At 57.4% G+C, this 17,847-nt stretch overlaps 6 protein-coding genes across 6 annotated transcripts; 2 read left to right on the forward strand and 4 right to left on the reverse strand.

Annotated features, from left to right (window-relative positions):
• Positions 1-1,506: 1,506 nt before the first annotated feature.
• On the reverse strand, positions 1,507-3,099 carry EX895_001815 (uncharacterized protein; the record flags this gene model as incomplete). Its single annotated transcript, XM_029882414.1, has 1 exon — positions 1,507-3,099. One exon carries the CDS (start codon positions 3,097-3,099, stop codon positions 1,507-1,509), a length of 1,593 nt encoding a protein of 530 aa, XP_029741269.1.
• An 812-nt stretch (positions 3,100-3,911) lies between these two features.
• Positions 3,912-6,200, reverse strand: EX895_001816 (uncharacterized protein; the record flags this gene model as incomplete). Its single annotated transcript, XM_029882415.1, has 1 exon — positions 3,912-6,200. One exon carries the CDS (start codon positions 6,198-6,200, stop codon positions 3,912-3,914), a length of 2,289 nt encoding a protein of 762 aa, XP_029741270.1.
• Positions 6,201-6,605: 405 nt separating this feature from the next.
• EX895_001817 (uncharacterized protein) lies at positions 6,606-9,245 on the forward strand (the record flags this gene model as incomplete). Its single annotated transcript, XM_029882416.1, has 1 exon — positions 6,606-9,245. One exon carries the CDS (start codon positions 6,606-6,608, stop codon positions 9,243-9,245), a length of 2,640 nt encoding a protein of 879 aa, XP_029741271.1.
• A 188-nt stretch (positions 9,246-9,433) lies between these two features.
• On the reverse strand, positions 9,434-11,146 carry EX895_001818 (uncharacterized protein; the record flags this gene model as incomplete). Its single annotated transcript, XM_029882417.1, has 1 exon — positions 9,434-11,146. The coding sequence occupies one exon, from the start codon at positions 11,144-11,146 to the stop codon at positions 9,434-9,436; it is 1,713 nt and encodes a 570-aa protein (XP_029741272.1).
• Positions 11,147-12,645: 1,499 nt separating this feature from the next.
• EX895_001819 (uncharacterized protein) lies at positions 12,646-13,035 on the forward strand (the record flags this gene model as incomplete). Its single annotated transcript, XM_029882418.1, has 1 exon — positions 12,646-13,035. The coding sequence occupies one exon, from the start codon at positions 12,646-12,648 to the stop codon at positions 13,033-13,035; it is 390 nt and encodes a 129-aa protein (XP_029741273.1).
• Positions 13,036-13,311: 276 nt separating this feature from the next.
• Positions 13,312-16,620, reverse strand: EX895_001820 (uncharacterized protein; the record flags this gene model as incomplete). Its single annotated transcript, XM_029882419.1, has 1 exon — positions 13,312-16,620. One exon carries the CDS (start codon positions 16,618-16,620, stop codon positions 13,312-13,314), a length of 3,309 nt encoding a protein of 1,102 aa, XP_029741274.1.
• Positions 16,621-17,847: the final 1,227 nt, after the last annotated feature.

Genomic DNA, 17,847 nt, shown 5'->3' on the forward strand with positions numbered 1-17,847 from the left:
CCGACGCGTCTCCTAATGTTTGTGCGACGCTGCGTCGTTTTTGCGGCAGCCAGGAACCAGGAGCCGAAATCGGAGCAGAGGCGACAAGGCATGTGGGAGCCCTTTTCTAGCTTCTGAGAAGGTCGAGTCATATGCACTGGATCATTCATGCGTACCCACGATCTCCTCTGCTTCCTGCCTTTACAGGTCCACCACACCCGCATCGGTCAGTCATGTTGCGGTCCTGGCCATCACCACGCATCACGCTCTTCCGAAGAGATGAAAAGAGGTGATGGGAGCTCTTGGAGTTTCACTGACGAACAATTCTGCAAATGGAACGAGGCAAAATGGAGAGCTGGATCCGCTGTGGGTGTGCCTTGCTCGCGTGCCTGGTTGTCTGCCAGTTCCCCGTCGGCCGTAGATTGGGAGGGCAGGTCACATGTAAACGTGCATTTTAGGATGACTCGACCATGACCATATCTAGCCTAAACTTTCAATTCTTCTTAAATTTAAGATCTTTCTCTGCCCGCCAGACGATTCAGTGTTCGCTTCTGCAGTTCTCGACCAGGGCGACATCGGCAACGACCGAAAGCTTCGACTCGGCCGTCGGGTGGACCGATCGGCCTTGCCCGTTACAAAGGCGAGGCGGTGTGATTGTCCGTATGGGATACGGTGAGCCTGAAATTACGCGCCGACAACTCGCCATGTCCTGCTGCAAGCTTATCCGTCTAGTGGACTCTGCATTCGAGCTACATTTCCGATCTCAATCAGCGAGCGTATGGCCCATTCTTGCAATTCGTCACATCGTGCATCGAAAGCTGTCGATTGGGTCGATTGGGTCGATTGCATCGGTCTTCGTTCGAAGCCGCCTCGGAAGCACGGCCGAACTCTGTGCTGTATGTTTGCTTGTTCACAGGTGTCAGACATGGTCATGTGTGGAACATAGACAAAAAGCATTTGTTTGCTTCGCCCACTCGCCAGCGACGAGAGAGATGAAAAGGAGAAAAGCAAATAGGCCGTACAAAGCGCCGACAGAACAAAGACCTCGATACATTGCATCGTTGACCAATGAGCTGGCCTGCTGGTCTCTGCCAAGCTTTGCTTTGCATTTGCCTTCACCCCACGCGGAGGCGCCCCAAATGGCGAAGAGCCTTCCAGGTATGGCGTGACTGCCTTTGCCTACACAACTGGATCCGTTCGCCTGTTGGTGTTCCGGCCGGATCAACACTTCGGCTGTCAAACGGAGATCTCCCTGCTTTACTTGCTTGTCCGACAGCTGTCAAGTGTTGCAACGTCGGGTAGCCTTGCCCGTAGAACTCTGTAAGGCACCGTGAGATACGAGGCGCCATTCATGACCAAGGCACAAACGCCGGAGCAATGCACAAGACCCGATTGCTCTGCGGTCGAGACAGGATCAAACGAGAACAGCATGATAGATTCCAAGATAGCAACAGATGAGGTCGTGAAAGACGACTCTGCGACTGCGAGCATGGGGTCAAGAATAGAGTAGGGCCCGATTCTCGCTGCTTACCACAGGTTAGCTTGAGCTTCGGCGTTCAAATCGACCATTCCGAATCCAGCCTCTTCGGCCGCAGCAGCGACCTCAGCCCACACACCCTTGTGAGGATGACCCTTTGGCTTCAGCAGGAATGGCACAGAGTGCCAGACCCCATTCGAGGCGGGGATGTCCTGCAGAATGACCGAAACGTTCTGCACCACAATCCTGGTCTGCAGCGGTCCCTTCTGCCTAGGCAGCAAGTAGTATCTGTACACATCAACGTCGAGCGTCTCAAACTCGCCCTTCTTGCCGTCGATCGCGGGCAGAACCGTGTCAAACGTATACGAAGTCTTGTTGGCGTGTCCAAACTCGTCAGTGGTGGTGTGCACAGCTTCGCGAACAGCCTTGCCCGAGTGCGGTACGTGGTGGACAAAGTCAGCGTAAACGATGTCCGAGGGCAGCGAGTGGAGCATCAGGATCTTCTGCAGAAGGTGGTAGCCCCATGGAGAGAAGAGGTAGGCACGGAAGGCAAAGGGCAGACGCGACCAGGCCAGGTTGGTGGGCACGAACACGGTCTCGGCAGAAACACCAGCAAATGTGCTGCCGTTGGATTTGTGGTGCCAGGCATCGATCGAGCCAGGAGCGTGCTTGCCGCCGCGACCGCCGTGGTGGCTGTAATGAGAGTGTCTCGGGCGGTACGTCAAGTACTTGGCCGCGTGCACCTTTTGCAGTGCCGAGGTGGTGGTGGAGAAGGTGGTCTGGCCGAAGAAGAGGCTCTGGAGCACATCGGGCGGCAGAAAGAGCGGATACTTGATGCCATGGATGAGGCCGTTCTTGGTACGGATGTCGGGCTTGACAACGCGAGAGTAGAAGTTGAGGTAGACGGCGGGTAGAGGCAGGAGACTCTTGCCCGTTCGTACTCGCCAGTCGGTGCCATTGTTGGAGGAGTGCGACTTTCCTGTGTTGAGCCAGGTAGCAACACTCGAATTATCGGCAATCGCCTTGGCGTCGAGAACTGTATCGGAGCGGACCAGGTGGTAGAGAGCGGTAGCATCGATGAGGTGGCGGAGAAACTCGCGACGACGCTTCTTCTCGTCGTCATCGTCATCGTCTTTGCCACCCTTATCCTTGTGGTGACGAGCACGGACACAGTAATCGCGCTCGTAGTCGGCGATCTGCTTCTGAATGTTGTTCCATTCCTGGAGGGAAGCGGGGCCAAAGGACAAGGCCTGGAAGGCTTCCTTGTCGCCGCCGTCACGTTGGTGGTGCCAGTTGAGAGGAGCAAAGAGCGTGAGGCCCTGCTTCTTCTTCAGGATGTCTTTGGTGGCATCGGAAGAGTAATTGAGGACGTGGGCGAGCTGCGAAAACTCGTCCGAATCGTTGATGACGTCCCAGATGGTCCTACCCTCGCCTTCAATGGCGGCGACGGGGCTGGGGAGATGCGAAAGCGCATTGCTGAAGACGGAAGACAGCTTGGACGAGAGCCCAAACGTTAGAGCCTCAAGGCCTGAGGAAGCTGTTGACTGGTAGACGAGCTGGTCCGTATCAAGCGCAGGAGCTGCGTGTACACCTACTGCATAGAGCGAAACGGCGAAGGCCGAAGAAAGAGCTGCGATTCTCATTTTCGCGTAGAGATGATGGTGGTCAGATGTGCATACGGGTACGTAGCGACGAGAGGAGCACGAGAAGGGGTGAGGAGGCCAACCGTCTATATAAGCTTGGACACCCCTGCTGAGGTCACCATCAACGCAGGCAAAGAAAGCGCGCAAGACGACAGGCTCAGGTTGCGCACGTTGGACTCTCGATGCAAGCGAGGACCGGCTGCCGCAGAGACAAGCCCGGCTCAGCCAAGACGCTGGTCATAGTGATGAGCAGCAGCGCACCGCCATGGAAAAGTGGAGAGCGGGGCGAGAGGAAGCGGAGAAGTGCGCTTGGGGCAGCTGCTGCGATCGTGGGAGAGCGGCCATGAGGTCGTCGATTTGTAATCCAGCCGGGAAATGGTGAGCGAAAGGGCGGCCGCTGCACAATCAGCTGGGAACCCTGCAGCGTGCCTGATCTTGATTTTTCTTCGGCTCCAACTCACCTTTTCAGTGCAGCAACGCCATCGGATGCTGTCGACTCGCCATGCTTGAGGAGAAGACTTCCTCACTAGCCACATTCAAAGCAACTTGCTCAAGTGCATACCAAGTTTCAGAGCGAATGGGTGACGCACAAGTACTGTATGTGTTGAATGTGAGGAAGGGATGACGATGCTTTGAAAGCAAGCTTTTTCCTCCACTTTCCGTCAACGGCATCGCGCGCCGAAACAGGAAGCTCAATCCCGCGGATATCTCGATTGCCATCGCCATCTCTGTGAGATCGCAAACCAGTCTACATTGGCCCAGAAAGTCACGCTGTCGTTCCGGTCGTTACGGGTGATCTCGAAGCAAGATGCTCATCCTCGCGACCAAGGCAGGAAGCGAGAAGGCGTGGACAGAAAGCCATAATAATTTTGAAGGTATCGGCATATCCGAAGCCCGCCATCCCGTGCGTCGTCACCTGTCGACGAGGAGCAAGTGCCCGTGATTGGCTCATGCATCCAGAAGCGAATGCGGTCCTCTAAGCGGCCCACGCCGCAGACGCTGCTCCTCTGCTGCGGCTGCTTTGCAAAGGCATGCTGCGAGAGCTCAGTCTGCCACACGCGAATAGGCTGCTCTGAACTTGCTGTTGCCACCTTCGCCGGTGCTTGAGGAGCTTCGCCAAATGCCAGAACCTGGATGCGGTCGAATCCAGCTTGTTCGGATTTGGAGGCCAACGGACGCCAGGTCGATCCGTCGGGTAATCTCACCTTTTCACCGCCACCAACACCTCCAGTCGAGAGTCTTGCCACCGCCGTCCATGTTCTCATCATGAACAGGCTCAGCTGCTTTTCTTGATCGGTCATCCCCGTCGACTTTGACCGACTCGGAGCAGACGATTTGCACGCTGCAGCTAGGCTGTCATCCTCGACTGGGTCGACACCATACTGGGCGATGTCAGAAACAAATGCATGCCCGTCTGATTCAGACGAACTGGCCAGCCCGAACACGAACGGTATATCGAGCGTATGGAAGGCGGCCCACTCTTCGGTCATCTCTGGCAACACCGTCAGCGCCTCGAGTATCGCCGATGACGGTCGATGCGCCAAGAGGTAGGCATATACATCAACGCGCTCGGCTTGATCAGCTGCACCGGCGGAGCGATCGCTTTGCATAGCCATGTAATCTAGAATGGGGGCGGTGAACTGCGCGTCTCCGGTATAGGTGGCGCAGGTGTAAAACGCCTCTTGGTCTCGCAATGCCTTCTCCCGACCGCTAGTCTTGGTCGTTGCCAGCGCACGGGCGTCGAAGCCATACATACGACCCAGATCAGACGACAGGGAAGCATCGAACAGCTCCTGATGCGCTGCGAGCGACTGCGTTGTCGCGATCAAGAAGTTGAACATCGTGCCTTCGTCCGCACACATCCCCACCACTACACCGCTTCGACCGTTGCGAAGCTGATTTTTGGGCGGCAGAGGTCCAAGTGCGCGCTCGACAAAGTCCGGATCGACCAAAACGCCGTCCCATACTGGCCCCCACTGATCCGTCACGCCAATTACCTCGCCTTGCAGATCTTCACGTGCTCGAGGCAAACGTTGGCGATCTGATAGCATCGGCGTGTACTCGGATCGCGGTCGTTTCCCCACCAAAGCTCGGAGGCAAGAGGCGATTGCTTCGGCGCTGACTTTAGTACGCAGATACTCGAGCTGCGCCGCTTCGTCGCCTTCCAGATGGTACGGACACAGAGACCGCACGAGCAGGTCAAATGTAGCTTGCGCTGCCTGCGTTGTTCGCGGCAAAAGTGTGGCCATCACTCCGCTCTGCAGAATGGCTTTGTGGAAAAGCCCTTCGGGAGTGACGGGGGATAGCAAAAGGTAGTGAATCGCGATGCTGCCTGCGCTTTCGCCAAACACGGTGACATTGTCGCGATCTCCACCAAAAGCAGAGATCGAGTGTTGCACCCAGAGAAGACCACTGATCAGATCCCATAGACCCCAGTTGCCTGCGCCCATTCCCACAGCTTGGCTGCTCTCAGGCTTGTTCTGCAGCGACGCGAGCGTCACGAGAGGCCAGTCACCAGTCGCCTTCTGCGTCATGGACCGTGCTCCCAGGAATCCCATCGCCCCGACTCGATAGGTGAGCGAGACCACAATGCAACCACTCTCGTGCGCCAGTCTCGATCCATCGTGGAGGGGTCGAGAGCAGTTGCCTACAGAAAAGGCACCGCCGTAGATCCACACCAGCACCGGTCGTTTCCCCTGACCGGCAGAGGTGCCGCCTGTTTTTGGCACCCAGGCGTTGAGATAGAGGCAATCCTCGCTCCGTGGGATGGCGGTCTTGGCGCCCTTGCGCCCACGATACACACCCTCCATGGCAGCGAAGTCCTGATATGGGTCCGACTGCCATTTCGACGCCCTAGTCATCGACCAGCCCGGTAGAGGGCCTTGAGGTACTTGCCAGCGACGTAGACCGGTCGGTGCTTGAGCGAAAGGGATGCCTAGATAGGCAAGGACAGAGCCCTCGTGTGTCGCTTCAGTGAAGCGCATCAGATGGACGCGACGCGGCCGGATGGGGCCTTGCAAAGGAAGCAGCACGTCGTGCTTGGACTCCGATTTCTGGTCGGGTCGCTCGTGCGAGCCTTCATTGGAACCGACTGCGGACATCTTGACCTAGTCACTGCGTATCTTGGGAGATGACACGATACCGCCACGATGAGACAGGTAGACGAGAAGACGTGCGGTCAGTGGGCGCGGATCGCGGCGAGCTCAAACGGAAGTAAAATCCGGGGCTGCCTCGCTTGCATCTTTGCGTCAAGCCGGTCAGGGTCCAAGCCCTTCCTTTTTTTTATGGTGCGACTTTCTTCGCCATCTTTTCTTAGTACGCGTTTGGTAAACAACACTTCGAAAAGGAGCTTTCCACCAAGCGTTCCGCACTCCCACCCACTGTCTATCCACATCGATATCGACTTGCCCTAGCGACTGGGCTTCAAAGATAGCAAATGCTTGTGTTGGCATTGGACTGCTAGTGCCAACTCTCTTCTTCAAGCAAGACCCCCGAAGCATGACGTGATGGGTATCCCCGGGCTCTGGGCCGAGCTGGCTTCCGTGGCCCAGACAACCACACTACCCTCGTACTGCCTCACCGCATTCGCCGACAACCACAACGAGCTTCGAGGACTCAGGCTCGGCATAGACGCCTCCCTGTGGTTGTACCATGCTCATCAGAGCTCGGGAGGTGCCAACCCATCCTTGAGACTGCTGTTCTACCGCCTAGCAAAGCTACTTAGCTTGCCCGTCCTACCGCTTTTCATATTCGACGGACCGAGCAGGCCGACCTGGAAGAGAGGCAAGCAAGTCAAGGGCAGGCAGCACGCGATCGAAAAGCCGTTCACTCAGCTCATCGAGGCGTTCGGCTACCAATGGCAGCGCGCGCCGGGCGAGGCCGAGGCGGAGCTAGCCTACCTCAATCTGGCGGGGTTCGTGGACGCTGTGCTGACCGACGACTCGGATGCACTGCTCTTTGGTACCCAGGTGCTCGTGCGGAACTGGGGCAAGAACCTTTCGGGTACAAAGGTGCTCAGCAGGACAACGTCTACCAGCAGTGACGTCTTTGACGATGCCCCGCCTTCGACGCAGGATCCAGCTGCGGCTGCTTCCGCATTGCGGCTCCAGCTTTCTGGATCCGACCGCGACCATCTCATCACCTTGTACAGAGCCAGCGATCTTTCGAGCTTGTCCAGCTTGGGCATCGATCGCGATGGTCTCATTTTGATCGCATTGATGTCCGGTGGTGACTATGACACAACGGGCTTGCTGCAGTGCGGTGTCAAGATTGCGCTTGCGCTTGCCCGAGGAGGGTTTGGCAAGACGTTGATCGAGGCGTTTAAAACCTCCTATCCCGACCAAGCATCTGTGCACCAGTCGAGTGCGACCTTCGCACGATTTCTCACAACATGGCTGGAGGACGTGCGTCAAGAGCTTCGCACCAACAAGCGCGGACTCCTTCCGTCGCGTAGGCAAAAGCTCGCCTCTAGCATTGAAGAGAGCTTTCTGTCGACGCAAGAATCTCGAAAAGTGCTCGCGTACTACGTCTACCCGCTCACCTCTCAAAGCCAGGGCTCAGCTGAAATGATTTTGATCCGCAGCAGGATCGCCGAGCCGAATCTGACCCAACTTGCGCGATTCTGCCAGATCTACTTCAACTGGTCCAAGGGCGCCATCCTCGCCAAGTTTCGGACGATTCTTGGACCTGGTGTGGTGGTGCGACGACTTAGACAGGAGGTGCTCGAGCACAACGATGGAGCTGTCCAGGGCCCTTGGGCTGCGCTCGTGGAGAGTCCTGCCAGCAAGGCGGTCCGCCGGCAAATGCTGGGTCTTGACGTGGAAGGGTCGACGTCAGCTTCGACGCGCAATGCTGGCGGAGAGGCCGACACAACACCAGAAGCTGCGGTTGTCGCTGCCACGCAAAAGAAACAGCGACCACTGCACGAGAGTCCAAACGCCACCCGCATCACCGACTTTTTCGCTAAGGCTGCCATCGGTTCCAATCCCACTCCGGTCAGCACAGCGCGTGAAACCAATCGCCAGCCACTGCGGCAGTCATCGGCAAGCTCGATCGAAATCCTCGCCATAAAGATGCAACGCAGACACGCCGCGCTAGACCCGTTTCTTGACTACCGCGCCCTTATCTCGATGGAGGAATTCGCCAAAGCTGCCGACCTCGGTATTGACACCAACTTGGACGCCGAGATGGCAGCCAGACGGGCGGCGCAAGAAGATGAGACCGATACGGATGTTCCTGTGGACGACGAGGAAGAAGGAGGTGGAAGAAGGAATGCCGCAGTCAGCAGGCCGGCGCCGGACGCACCATTGTTGATGTGGATTCCTGAGCCGCTTCTCCGACTGAGCGCGAGCGGAGCAAGTCCCCTCGCGGCCTTCTTGACCGGACTCGAGAGGAAAGCGGCCGCCACACGGGCGAAAGAGGCCAAGAAAGTGAACGCGAAACCTAGGACGAATCAGATGACGCTGACATCGTTTGTCAAGCCTTCCACAAAGGCGTCGTTGGCGCAGAAGCCGAAGACGACGCTCAAAGGTACACTGACGGCTGCAGGTGCGGCTAGCTTGCCGCCGACAGCGGGGAGTAGCGTGGCGGCTGTACCGCGCACGCCGAGACAGCTGCGCGTGCCAAGCGGTCTGCCGAGAGGGCTGCGGCGGACCGAATCTGTCCCCGTTGCCCAAAGCGATGCTGCCAGCTCGGTGGCGAGCGAAACCACAGACACACGGAGACGTCTCGACCGCCAGACTTCACTGTCGCAACCCGTACTTGCTGCCTCCGATGCCGACCCCGACGACCTTGACTCGAGCATCGAGTTCCTAGGCGCCTTTGTCACTCGCCGTACTTCTGCAAGCATACACACGCGCGCCTGTACCCCACCCAGCGTGTCGGAGAGCGACAGCCGACCCCACAAGTCGCCTAAGAAGAGCTCGCACACAAGGTCGTCGGCCACCACGCGAGCAGGCTCAGTAACAATTGGGTCTCCGAGTCAACGCGCACTTGCCGAACCCTCCTCCTCCTCCTCCGACGACGACGACGCAGCAACGCCAGCAACGCTGCCGTTGGGCACCTCGCTAACGCGATCGATCCCTCCGCGCAAACCGCGCATCTCGAGCATCACCATCACGGACTCTTCCGACGCCGACACCGACTGACCTCAACGTTCCACGTGCTCGTCACACCGACTCGTCGAAAGGGGACGGTGACATGATTAGAATTCTTGCGCGAAAAAGACCCATGATGCGAAAGAGAGAACAAAAGTGTGCGCGTGTAGGTGTGAAAGGGAAGACATGCAGAATGCGAAGTGTTGGATGAACAGAGGGAGGCCCAAGGGTGGACACGGTTATAGGCGCGGCTTGGCTCTTTGAAAGGAAATGGGTGCTGCTGTGGAGGTGTTCTGGTCCGTCGAAGCTGTCTTTGCTGTTGTTGACGTAGCAACCTTGTCCGATGTTGACGTATCTGGTGATGCCGGCGGCACCGGGGCCGAAATCGGCCACGCTTGCCACGAGGCAGCCGTCGTGGCACCAGCGCCAATCTTCGACTGAGCGATGGGTGAAGACATGTACGGATTGGCAGCAACTTTCTTGGCCATAGACGCTGCATCCTCCTCGCCTTCCGCCTTTACAAGCTTCACCGCCTGCTGTTCCCCCTCCTTCTGCGCCTCCACTCTCGACGACGCTGGCGGTTGCAGTGCAGTGCCCCCGACCGACGCAGCGACGTACCGCTGAAACGGCGATGTCACCGGTGCTCCGGCTGCCGGCTCTCCACCTCTCCCCGCGCGGCTGCTGTCCAACCACGGCGCACCTGCTACCGCCGCCTGCGTCGGCCCGCCGTTCCCCGCTGTCACAGCTGCGCCTTTCGCGCCGCTCGCGAGGTTGTTGTCCCATATATGAGGCCCCGCCGTGCGCCCCTGGTTGAAGTGCGTCGGGTTGAATCTCGCTAGTCCCAGAGTCTCCCTATCTCGAATCGCCGCCGCACTTAACCCCATCTTGGTCAACTCTGACCTTTCGGCTAACCATTCGACGATCGCCTCGACGACCTGCGGGTAAAACCCACGGAACAGATGGTCTGCATGATCAATGAGCTTGACCGAACAGCTGCCCGGCCGTCTGTGCACCCCACTGAGAATGTTGCTGTACGAAGCAACGTCGGACGCAGGAACCGACTTGTCCGCCGTGCCGTGGATGAGCAAAACGTCGGTGTTGTACGGAAAGGCCAGGGCTATCTCGCGTGTCGGCCAGGCGGCAAACTGCTCCACCTGGTCCGGGTAGACGTGCAACTCCTTGTCCTGGCCCGCGACGCGTGCCTGCCACCGGAAGAAGCCCTCTTTCGCAAATGCCGAGAGGTACATCGGATCACGCTCGTGGATGTTGGCCATGTTGAAGCGCGCACTCAACCCGACAAAGAACGGCACGCGCAACGAAGGCGGCATCGCATCCGGACAGTGTTTCGCAAACCATGCAAACCCGTCCAAGCCGCCTCGACTGTGTCCAATGATGATTTCCACCGTATACTCCAACTTGATCCTCAGGTAGTTGACTACCGCGACGAGGTCTTCCACATCATCAGCCAAGTTGCCCATGGACCACGTTCCGGGCGTCTCGCCGTTGGCGCGGAAATCAAAGCGGAATGAGTCGACGGGCAGAGCACGCGCGAGCTGCTTGTGGTAGATCTGGTCCTTATGCGCCAACACCCCGTGGAGGATGATGGCAATCTTGAGCCCGCGTGTGTCTCGCTTGTCAATCGGGTAGATGGGGTATCCTCGTCGTTTGAACGCTTGATCCTTGTGGCGGAGACGCTGCATGGTGGCTGGATCGTCCTCGACGAGGCTGCTTCTGGAGGAGGAAGGGTCATTGCTGATGTCGGGTCTGTGTCCATAGCGAGAGGACGAAAGAGGTGGGATGGGCGCTGTGGTGGAACGCGAGGTGTAGATGGGATGCGGCTCGTGCTCTTGTGGGTTGTGAGGCGGGAGTGCGATCTGCGCTAAGACGCCGACAATGCCAATCGTCTCGCCTGTGGCGGTGGTCATGGGGATGTGAAGCTTTGTCTCCCTCATTTTGAGCTGCGGTCGATCACACAAAGTGATCTAGGCTGGTGTGAAGGCGAGGGTTGTGCTGAGCTGCGCCCGCGCAAGGCAAGGCTCAGCCCGGTGCTGGTGATCGCCGCAGACGATCTCAGACCCAGCCAAGAGCGGTGTGGGCGGCTGTGGAAGTGTGGTCGACGGATCAGCCTCCTGCGATAATGGTGGTAGCAGCGGTGGTGGTGCCAATGCCTGCTCGTGAATAGACGCGAAAGGTAGTTGGCGCACAGCGATCCAAATCGCTCGGTGATGGACAAGAGGAGAGAACGGCGAAGAGCTTAGCCGTGCTGTTTTGCCCAACTATGACTATGCTTCCGTGTCGGGCATCCGTGTCCGGGGTGAAGAATTGTTAAGCAATCGAAATTTGGGGCTTTGATGGCGATGAGAAGAGGGTTGAAGAAGAAAGTGATGAACAAAGATCAGGATTGGAACGAAACGGTGAAGGTGCTTGCTAGACGAGCGAGCGAGCAAGCGACAGGAAGAGCACTTCGGTTAAGGTTCTTTGTTTGAAGTTTGAAAGCGAGCCGGTGGTGCCGGGCCAACCAACCTGGGAGTTTTCTGTGGTAAATATTTAAAACCAAAAGCAAAGAAAAAAAAATACAAGGAATTGTGGGGCTGGTCTAGAATGTCAGCTAGAAAAAGTTGACAAAAAGCAGGGTTCTGACTGCAATTTCCTGCGGATTGCCTCTAGCTGCCAAGCAGACGCGGGACAGTCCTGTGTGTGGGGAGCACGCACGGTCTCGACTGTCTCTCAGTTCTTCAGCCCCTCTGCTAATGATCGCACCTCAAGGGCATATTCGGCTTCTTCCGTCGCCTTATCGGAATCGCCGACTTAGATTGCCTTTGGAATGCATGGGTTGGCCGCTTGGCCGAGGCGTCGAATAGACGAGGTTTCGGCGGAGCATCGCAAGATGAGGAGAGGGTGATTGGTGTCCGATGCAGTGGTGCTGACTCGACGTGAACACGGCAGTGCGAGCTGGGCAGGCCTATGCGCCTCCTAGCCTGCTACTTCGTAGCAGCCTCCCTGTCCGCCGACGTCGAGCGTTGGCTCGTCGACAGAAAGTTGTCATGTGAGCCGGCTTCGCTGTTACTGTCCGCAATCTGCTTCTTGCCCGATTCGGGGTAAAATCGGGTGTGTGCCGGTATCCGAAGAACGTGCGTGGAAATTTCAGTCTGCGGCTGGGAAAAAATTCCTAAACCTCAAAAGGGTCCTCTTCCTGTTTGTCTTTCCACCTTCCTGGCCAGTCGATATCTTGACAATCTGGTCTTAGCTCATACAAACCACCACCGCAGCGTCCACGCTTCACTGAATTGGACCAAGACACCGAGATCCTCGTCTTCCTCGGCCAAGCTTCAACATTCGGCGCTGAACATACCACGCCACGCTCCATTCAGTCGCTTCAAGGATCGTCCCTGAGGTATATTTCACACATACACACACCTAACCCGCATCGCATCAACACAAACCCGCAAAGATGGCCAAATCTCTTCGTTCGAGCAGCAAGCTCAAGGCGCGCAACCAGAAGCGAACCAACCCCAAGAGCGACTACGCCGTCGCCGAGGCAGCGCGAGTCAATGCGCTATCTACGCGTCTTGCCGCTGGCTTGAAGCGCGACAAGGTGCCTGTCGAGTCCGCTTCCAAGGATGGAGATGACGCAGAAGAAGTGATGAAGGATGGGGAAGAGGAGGAGAAGACGGACGGGGAGGCGGCGCAGGTCAAGGTCTCTACCTCGGGTCCTCGCAGTTCCAGAAGAGAGACGTACCGCAAGAGTAAGGGCTTGAAGCCGTTCAAGAACAGCGGCGGCAACAGTTTGTTTGATGCGCACAAGAGCAAGAACGGCGGTAAGGCCAAGCGCAGGCGATAGACATATCGAAGGTTTTCTTTTGCTTGACTGCGATCCAAGTCACGACTTGCTCGAGCAGCCACTGCATCGTCTCAGACCGTCCTTCGATCACCGCGCTCTTTTTGTACTATATACCTCCTCTCACATCGCACTTCTACTCCCAGTTTGCCCTTATGCTGACTCCCTGACGCCGTCTGTGCATCTTCGTTCGTACCTAGCCATCTTTGCCTGCACACACCAAGCCTCGTACGCCACTGTTCTCAAAACAATACAACATGACATTATCACGAACCACACCTAGCTCTTACAAACCACAATCCCCTGATCAACCTCGCCGTCCACATCATCCACCAGCTGCTCGTCATTCGCTATTGACGCCAGGCTCTTCTTGAACTTGCCTATTGTGATCAGCAAGAGTCCAGACGCCTTGACGCTCTCCACCAGGTGCGGCACGTGGTTCAGGAGAGCCACATCGACCATGATACCCAACAGATTGTTGCTCTTCGCAAACCGCACGGCCTCCGAAATGCTCTCGCGACGCGGGTCCGTCTCGTGTCGGACCGAGGGCAGCAACTCGCCGCGTTCGCGACTAGCCACACCGTCGATGCCACAGAACGACGCGAAAAAGACAGCGTAGTTGGGCTGCTTCCAGTTGAGCGCCGTGCAGACCGTGGGCGATCTGGAAGAAAACAAGATCTTGCGGCTCTGTTCGCGATTGCTCGTGCCTGCAGCGTACACCGTGTGCAGGATCGTATCGACGAATTGGTTCACCTCCATCTTGGGCATGTCCGGATTTGCGCGCACTTCGGCAGTCGACGGGTACATGACGTCGATATCGATCCCCACCGACACAGGCAGGAGCGACAGCAGCTTGTCCAGCGTCATAACGCACGTTTGCAGAGCACGCTGCCAGTCGGCCCAAGAGGCTTTTGCCGCTTGTTCGGCGGTCCAATCGAGCGAGTGACCCGTCTGTGTGGCCAGCGACAGCAGCTCGTCCGCCTTGACGCTGCCGACATACACCTGCAGACCGGGCAAAGGGATGAATGGGGCCGACCATACTATTGCCCGTGCATCCTTCGTCACCTGCACCACCACACGCAGGTATTCACCCGCGAGCGACGATCCAGTGACCAGCGTAGGTTGTGCGCCAGTGGTAGACGCTGCCCCAGCCGCGCCGACCGACGGTGTTCCACTCGCGCCGATCCCGCCAGAGCCTCCGGCGGCACCCTTGTCCGCCCCTGCTGGTGTCGAAATCGCCGCCGCAGCTGCTGATACGCTGCTCAGCGAGCCCCCGATACCGCTGACGCCGCTGTTGGGCGTCATTCGTGTGGGCCCCACAGCCGAAGCAGCCGCAACACCAGGTAACATGCTCTTCCAGTACGTTTCCACCCGGCCGCCGATCTCGAGCTGGACACTATCAAACGGTTTGACAAAGTCGAGCTCGAACGACACCTCTCCCACCACTTTCAAATAAACATCCTGAAGCGGCAGCACGAACCGCTTGCGATCCGTCATCCCCTCGAATGAGCTCGGCAACGCAACGGCTTTGCCGATCACCTTGGAGCCAAATGTGGGCATGAGCTCCCACTCAATGGAAAAGCTCTCGAGGCTATTGACCTGGAATGAGAACACCTCGCGCTCGTCAGCGAGCGGTAACACCACGTTGTGCGGAATCGCGGTGGCCGAGGCGTCCGGACGCGACGTCATGACAAGTTTGAGCGACGACGTCGAAAACTGCTCCGGGCGATTGGGGTCCTGATGCTTGTACAGCTTGACCGAGTTGTTGGTGAGCGACACGGAGACGAGCACGCGTTTGTCGAGGTAGTTGTGGCCGTACGTGCGGAAGGGGATAATGGGCGGCGGCAGCGACAAGTCGGGGATGCCATCGATCTCCAGGTCTAGGTCGTCTACGGCGTCGCTAGTAGCGTTGGCTTTCGCAGCTGACGCTTTCGACAGCCGTCGCTCCGGCGGCCTCTGTTGTGCGGCCTGGAGTAACAAGAGCAAGCAGGCGATCTTGCCGTTCCACGCCGCATAGAAGGCAGCAGTGCGATCCTTTTCGTCGACAATGTTAACGTCGCAGCCGGCATCGAGCAGCACCTTGAGGCAGTCGACGTGACCGCTCTCAGCAGCGAAGAAGGTGGGAGTCCACAGCGTTCCCTTCTCAGGCGCATTCGGATCGCCGCCCGACTCCACGAGCAAACGAACACACTCAGCGTGGCCAGCGCGGGCTGCAAGCGCCTGCGGATACAGACCTTCAGCGTTGGAAACGATCTTGGCGCCCTTTTGCAAGAGGAGCTTGACGATCTCGGCGTGTCCACCAGAGCTGGCGAGACACAGCGGCATCAAGTCAGTGGCATCGCGTGGCTCGACGCTGGCGCCGTGGTCGAGCAGGATGCGCACAGCGTCGGTGCGGCCGTTCATGACCGCCAAAATGAGTGGAGAAAAGCCGTCGATATCGTAGGTTGCTGCCGAGATGGAGGGAAGCGAGAGGAGGTATTGGCAGACGTCAGTGTGTCCCGCCATAGCGGCGTACGAAAGCGCCGTGCGGCCGTAGATGTCCTGTTGAGCGACCTCAACGCCATTTTCGATGCACGACTGAACGAGAAAGAGCTTGCCGGCCATGGACGATTCGTGAAGGCAGGTGCGGGAGCTGATATCGTCAACAAACTGGTAGTCGGCGAGCTTGTGCTGGAGCGCAGCGCGCACCGCGTCGTGAGGAGCTTCTAGCAGAGCCCGCCAAACGATACGCGAGACGCTGGTGGCGTCTTCATTCTGAGCTGCGATGCGGATCATCTCGGTGGCAGGGACGACACGTCCCGCTTTGACTGCCTCGGCCAGGTTGGCCTCGAGATCGGCCAGCGCATCAAAGTCCTGACTTTGGGCGGCGGCAAAGTCGAGGCGGGTTTCGGAAGAAAGGCTGGCGCCATTGGCGCCGAGAGTCTCGTTGAGCGAGCGCCCATGCGAGAGGTTTTCGAGCTCGAGAAGGTTGGCAGCGGCAATATCGCTGAGCTCGGCGATAAACTTGAGGTTGAAGCAAGGCTGAACTTCGACTTGACGAGCGAGGTAGAGCTCTTTGGTCTGCGACTTGGAGCGTTTGTCCCACTTTTTGAGGATCTTGCGGAATCCGGTAGCGTTGATCTCGATAAATTGCTGGAGCTTGCTGAGATCCTTCTCGAAGTAGCGAAAGCCTTCGTAGAGGGCGACGTAGGAGGGCGATTCCTTGGAGAGCTTGGAAGAATTGCGCGATTCGAAGATGATGCGCTTCTTGTCGATGAGGGTCTGCAAGCGCGACTTGAGTTCGGCTTCCTTTTGGAGGTAAAAGTTGTTGATCTTTTCGAGCTCGCGTTCCAGCTTGAAGAAGAAGGCAGCTTTGTGAATCTGGAGTTCGTCCGAGCCTTCGATGTGCGGGAGGATCTGCGGTTGAGGCGAGACGGTGGATTGACCGTTGGCGTTGTACTCGGGACGTACTCCGGTGGCGAAAAGGGCAGCATCGGCAAGACGACCCTTTTCGAGCGAGTTGATGATCTTTTTGAGGAACTTGTAGTCGAGGTAGTAGGCACCCCAGCCAGAGATTTGCTGGCTGAGAATGTACTTGCCGAACTTCATCTTGAAGAGCGAAGCGACGAAAGAGCAGCCGGAGGATGCTTACGAAGAAAGGTCGCAGGGCTCAGCCTTGTGCAGCGCAGCGTAGCCAGCGGGCCGACGGTCGAGGAAGCAAGAGTCGGTGGCGTGCAAAGGCAGCGAGGCAGGCAAAGTGGCAGCGAAGGGCCTTCTGCTTAGAGGTTCATGACGAATGGAGGCGAAAAGGTTTTGGCGGAAGATGCGGTGAGGTGCTGTCAAGAATCGATGCCTAGTGCGAGTCGTAGGCTGGGTTGAAAGGCTGGGGTACGACGACCGACGATGGCAGTACGGCAGAAAGGTCGAGATGTGGAAGAGGCGAGAGAAGAAGATTCGGGAAGAGGCACCCAAGTGATTCAGAGGGAAGGCAGAGCACGGACGCAGACTGGATTTGACAGGTCCTGCAAGCGCAAGTAAGTGCAAGTGCAAGTGCAAGTGCAAGTGCAAGTGCAAATGCAGAGCGAGCAGCGCACAGGGCGCGGCCATGGCGGCTGTATTTGAAGACAGCTGATTGTTTCCCCCAGCACCACCAGCTTTGAGAAGACTGTCTCGGCTTGCTGCTGCTGCCATGTTAGCTTGCTTTCCTTCTAGCCTTCTCTCCTCTGTCACTCGCTTTGAATGAAGGGCTTTCGCGAATCGGAGCGGCGCCGACAGAAATGAGAAAAGCGCAAGATAACTTTCGCACCGAACCGGCCCAAAATCAAATAGAAACCGCAGGGTCCAACGCCGGACTTGCTTGACCAGTATCTGCCTCGCACTCCTTTGCTTAGGACTGGAACCAATTGAGCTGCTTCGGATTACGCTACTGTGTCGAGGACCAGGCGATGCTGGTCGTCATCGACTCTGACAGCCGAGCGCAAGGTTTGTCAGACCACAGCTTCTCCGTGTGCAAGGGGATGATGAGCTGTTGGTCGCCTTGGGAAGAAGCAGCTGCAGAAAGGCCCTGCACGTGCGCACGTTCTCATTGTCCGGCCTCGCTGATTCGTCGACCTCGCAATTTAAATAAAAAATAAGGAACTTGACTGTCATCCCCACAGGGCCTAACAACCATAAATCTGCTTTCAAGATGTGAGATCGAAATTTCGTTCACGTCTTCGTCGAAAATCGGTGGCCTGTGGCAGAGACGACTTTGGAATGAAATTGTACGTACAATAGCACAGACTGAGCTTCCGAAGAGGCAGGCTGGTTGCGCGATGCTGCTGTTGAAGCGAAAAA

This window comes from Sporisorium graminicola, chromosome SGRAM_12 (genome assembly GCF_005498985.1).
Source record: "Sporisorium graminicola strain CBS 10092 chromosome SGRAM_12, whole genome shotgun sequence".
NCBI classification, from domain to species: Eukaryota; Fungi; Basidiomycota; class Ustilaginomycetes; order Ustilaginales; family Ustilaginaceae; genus Sporisorium; species Sporisorium graminicola.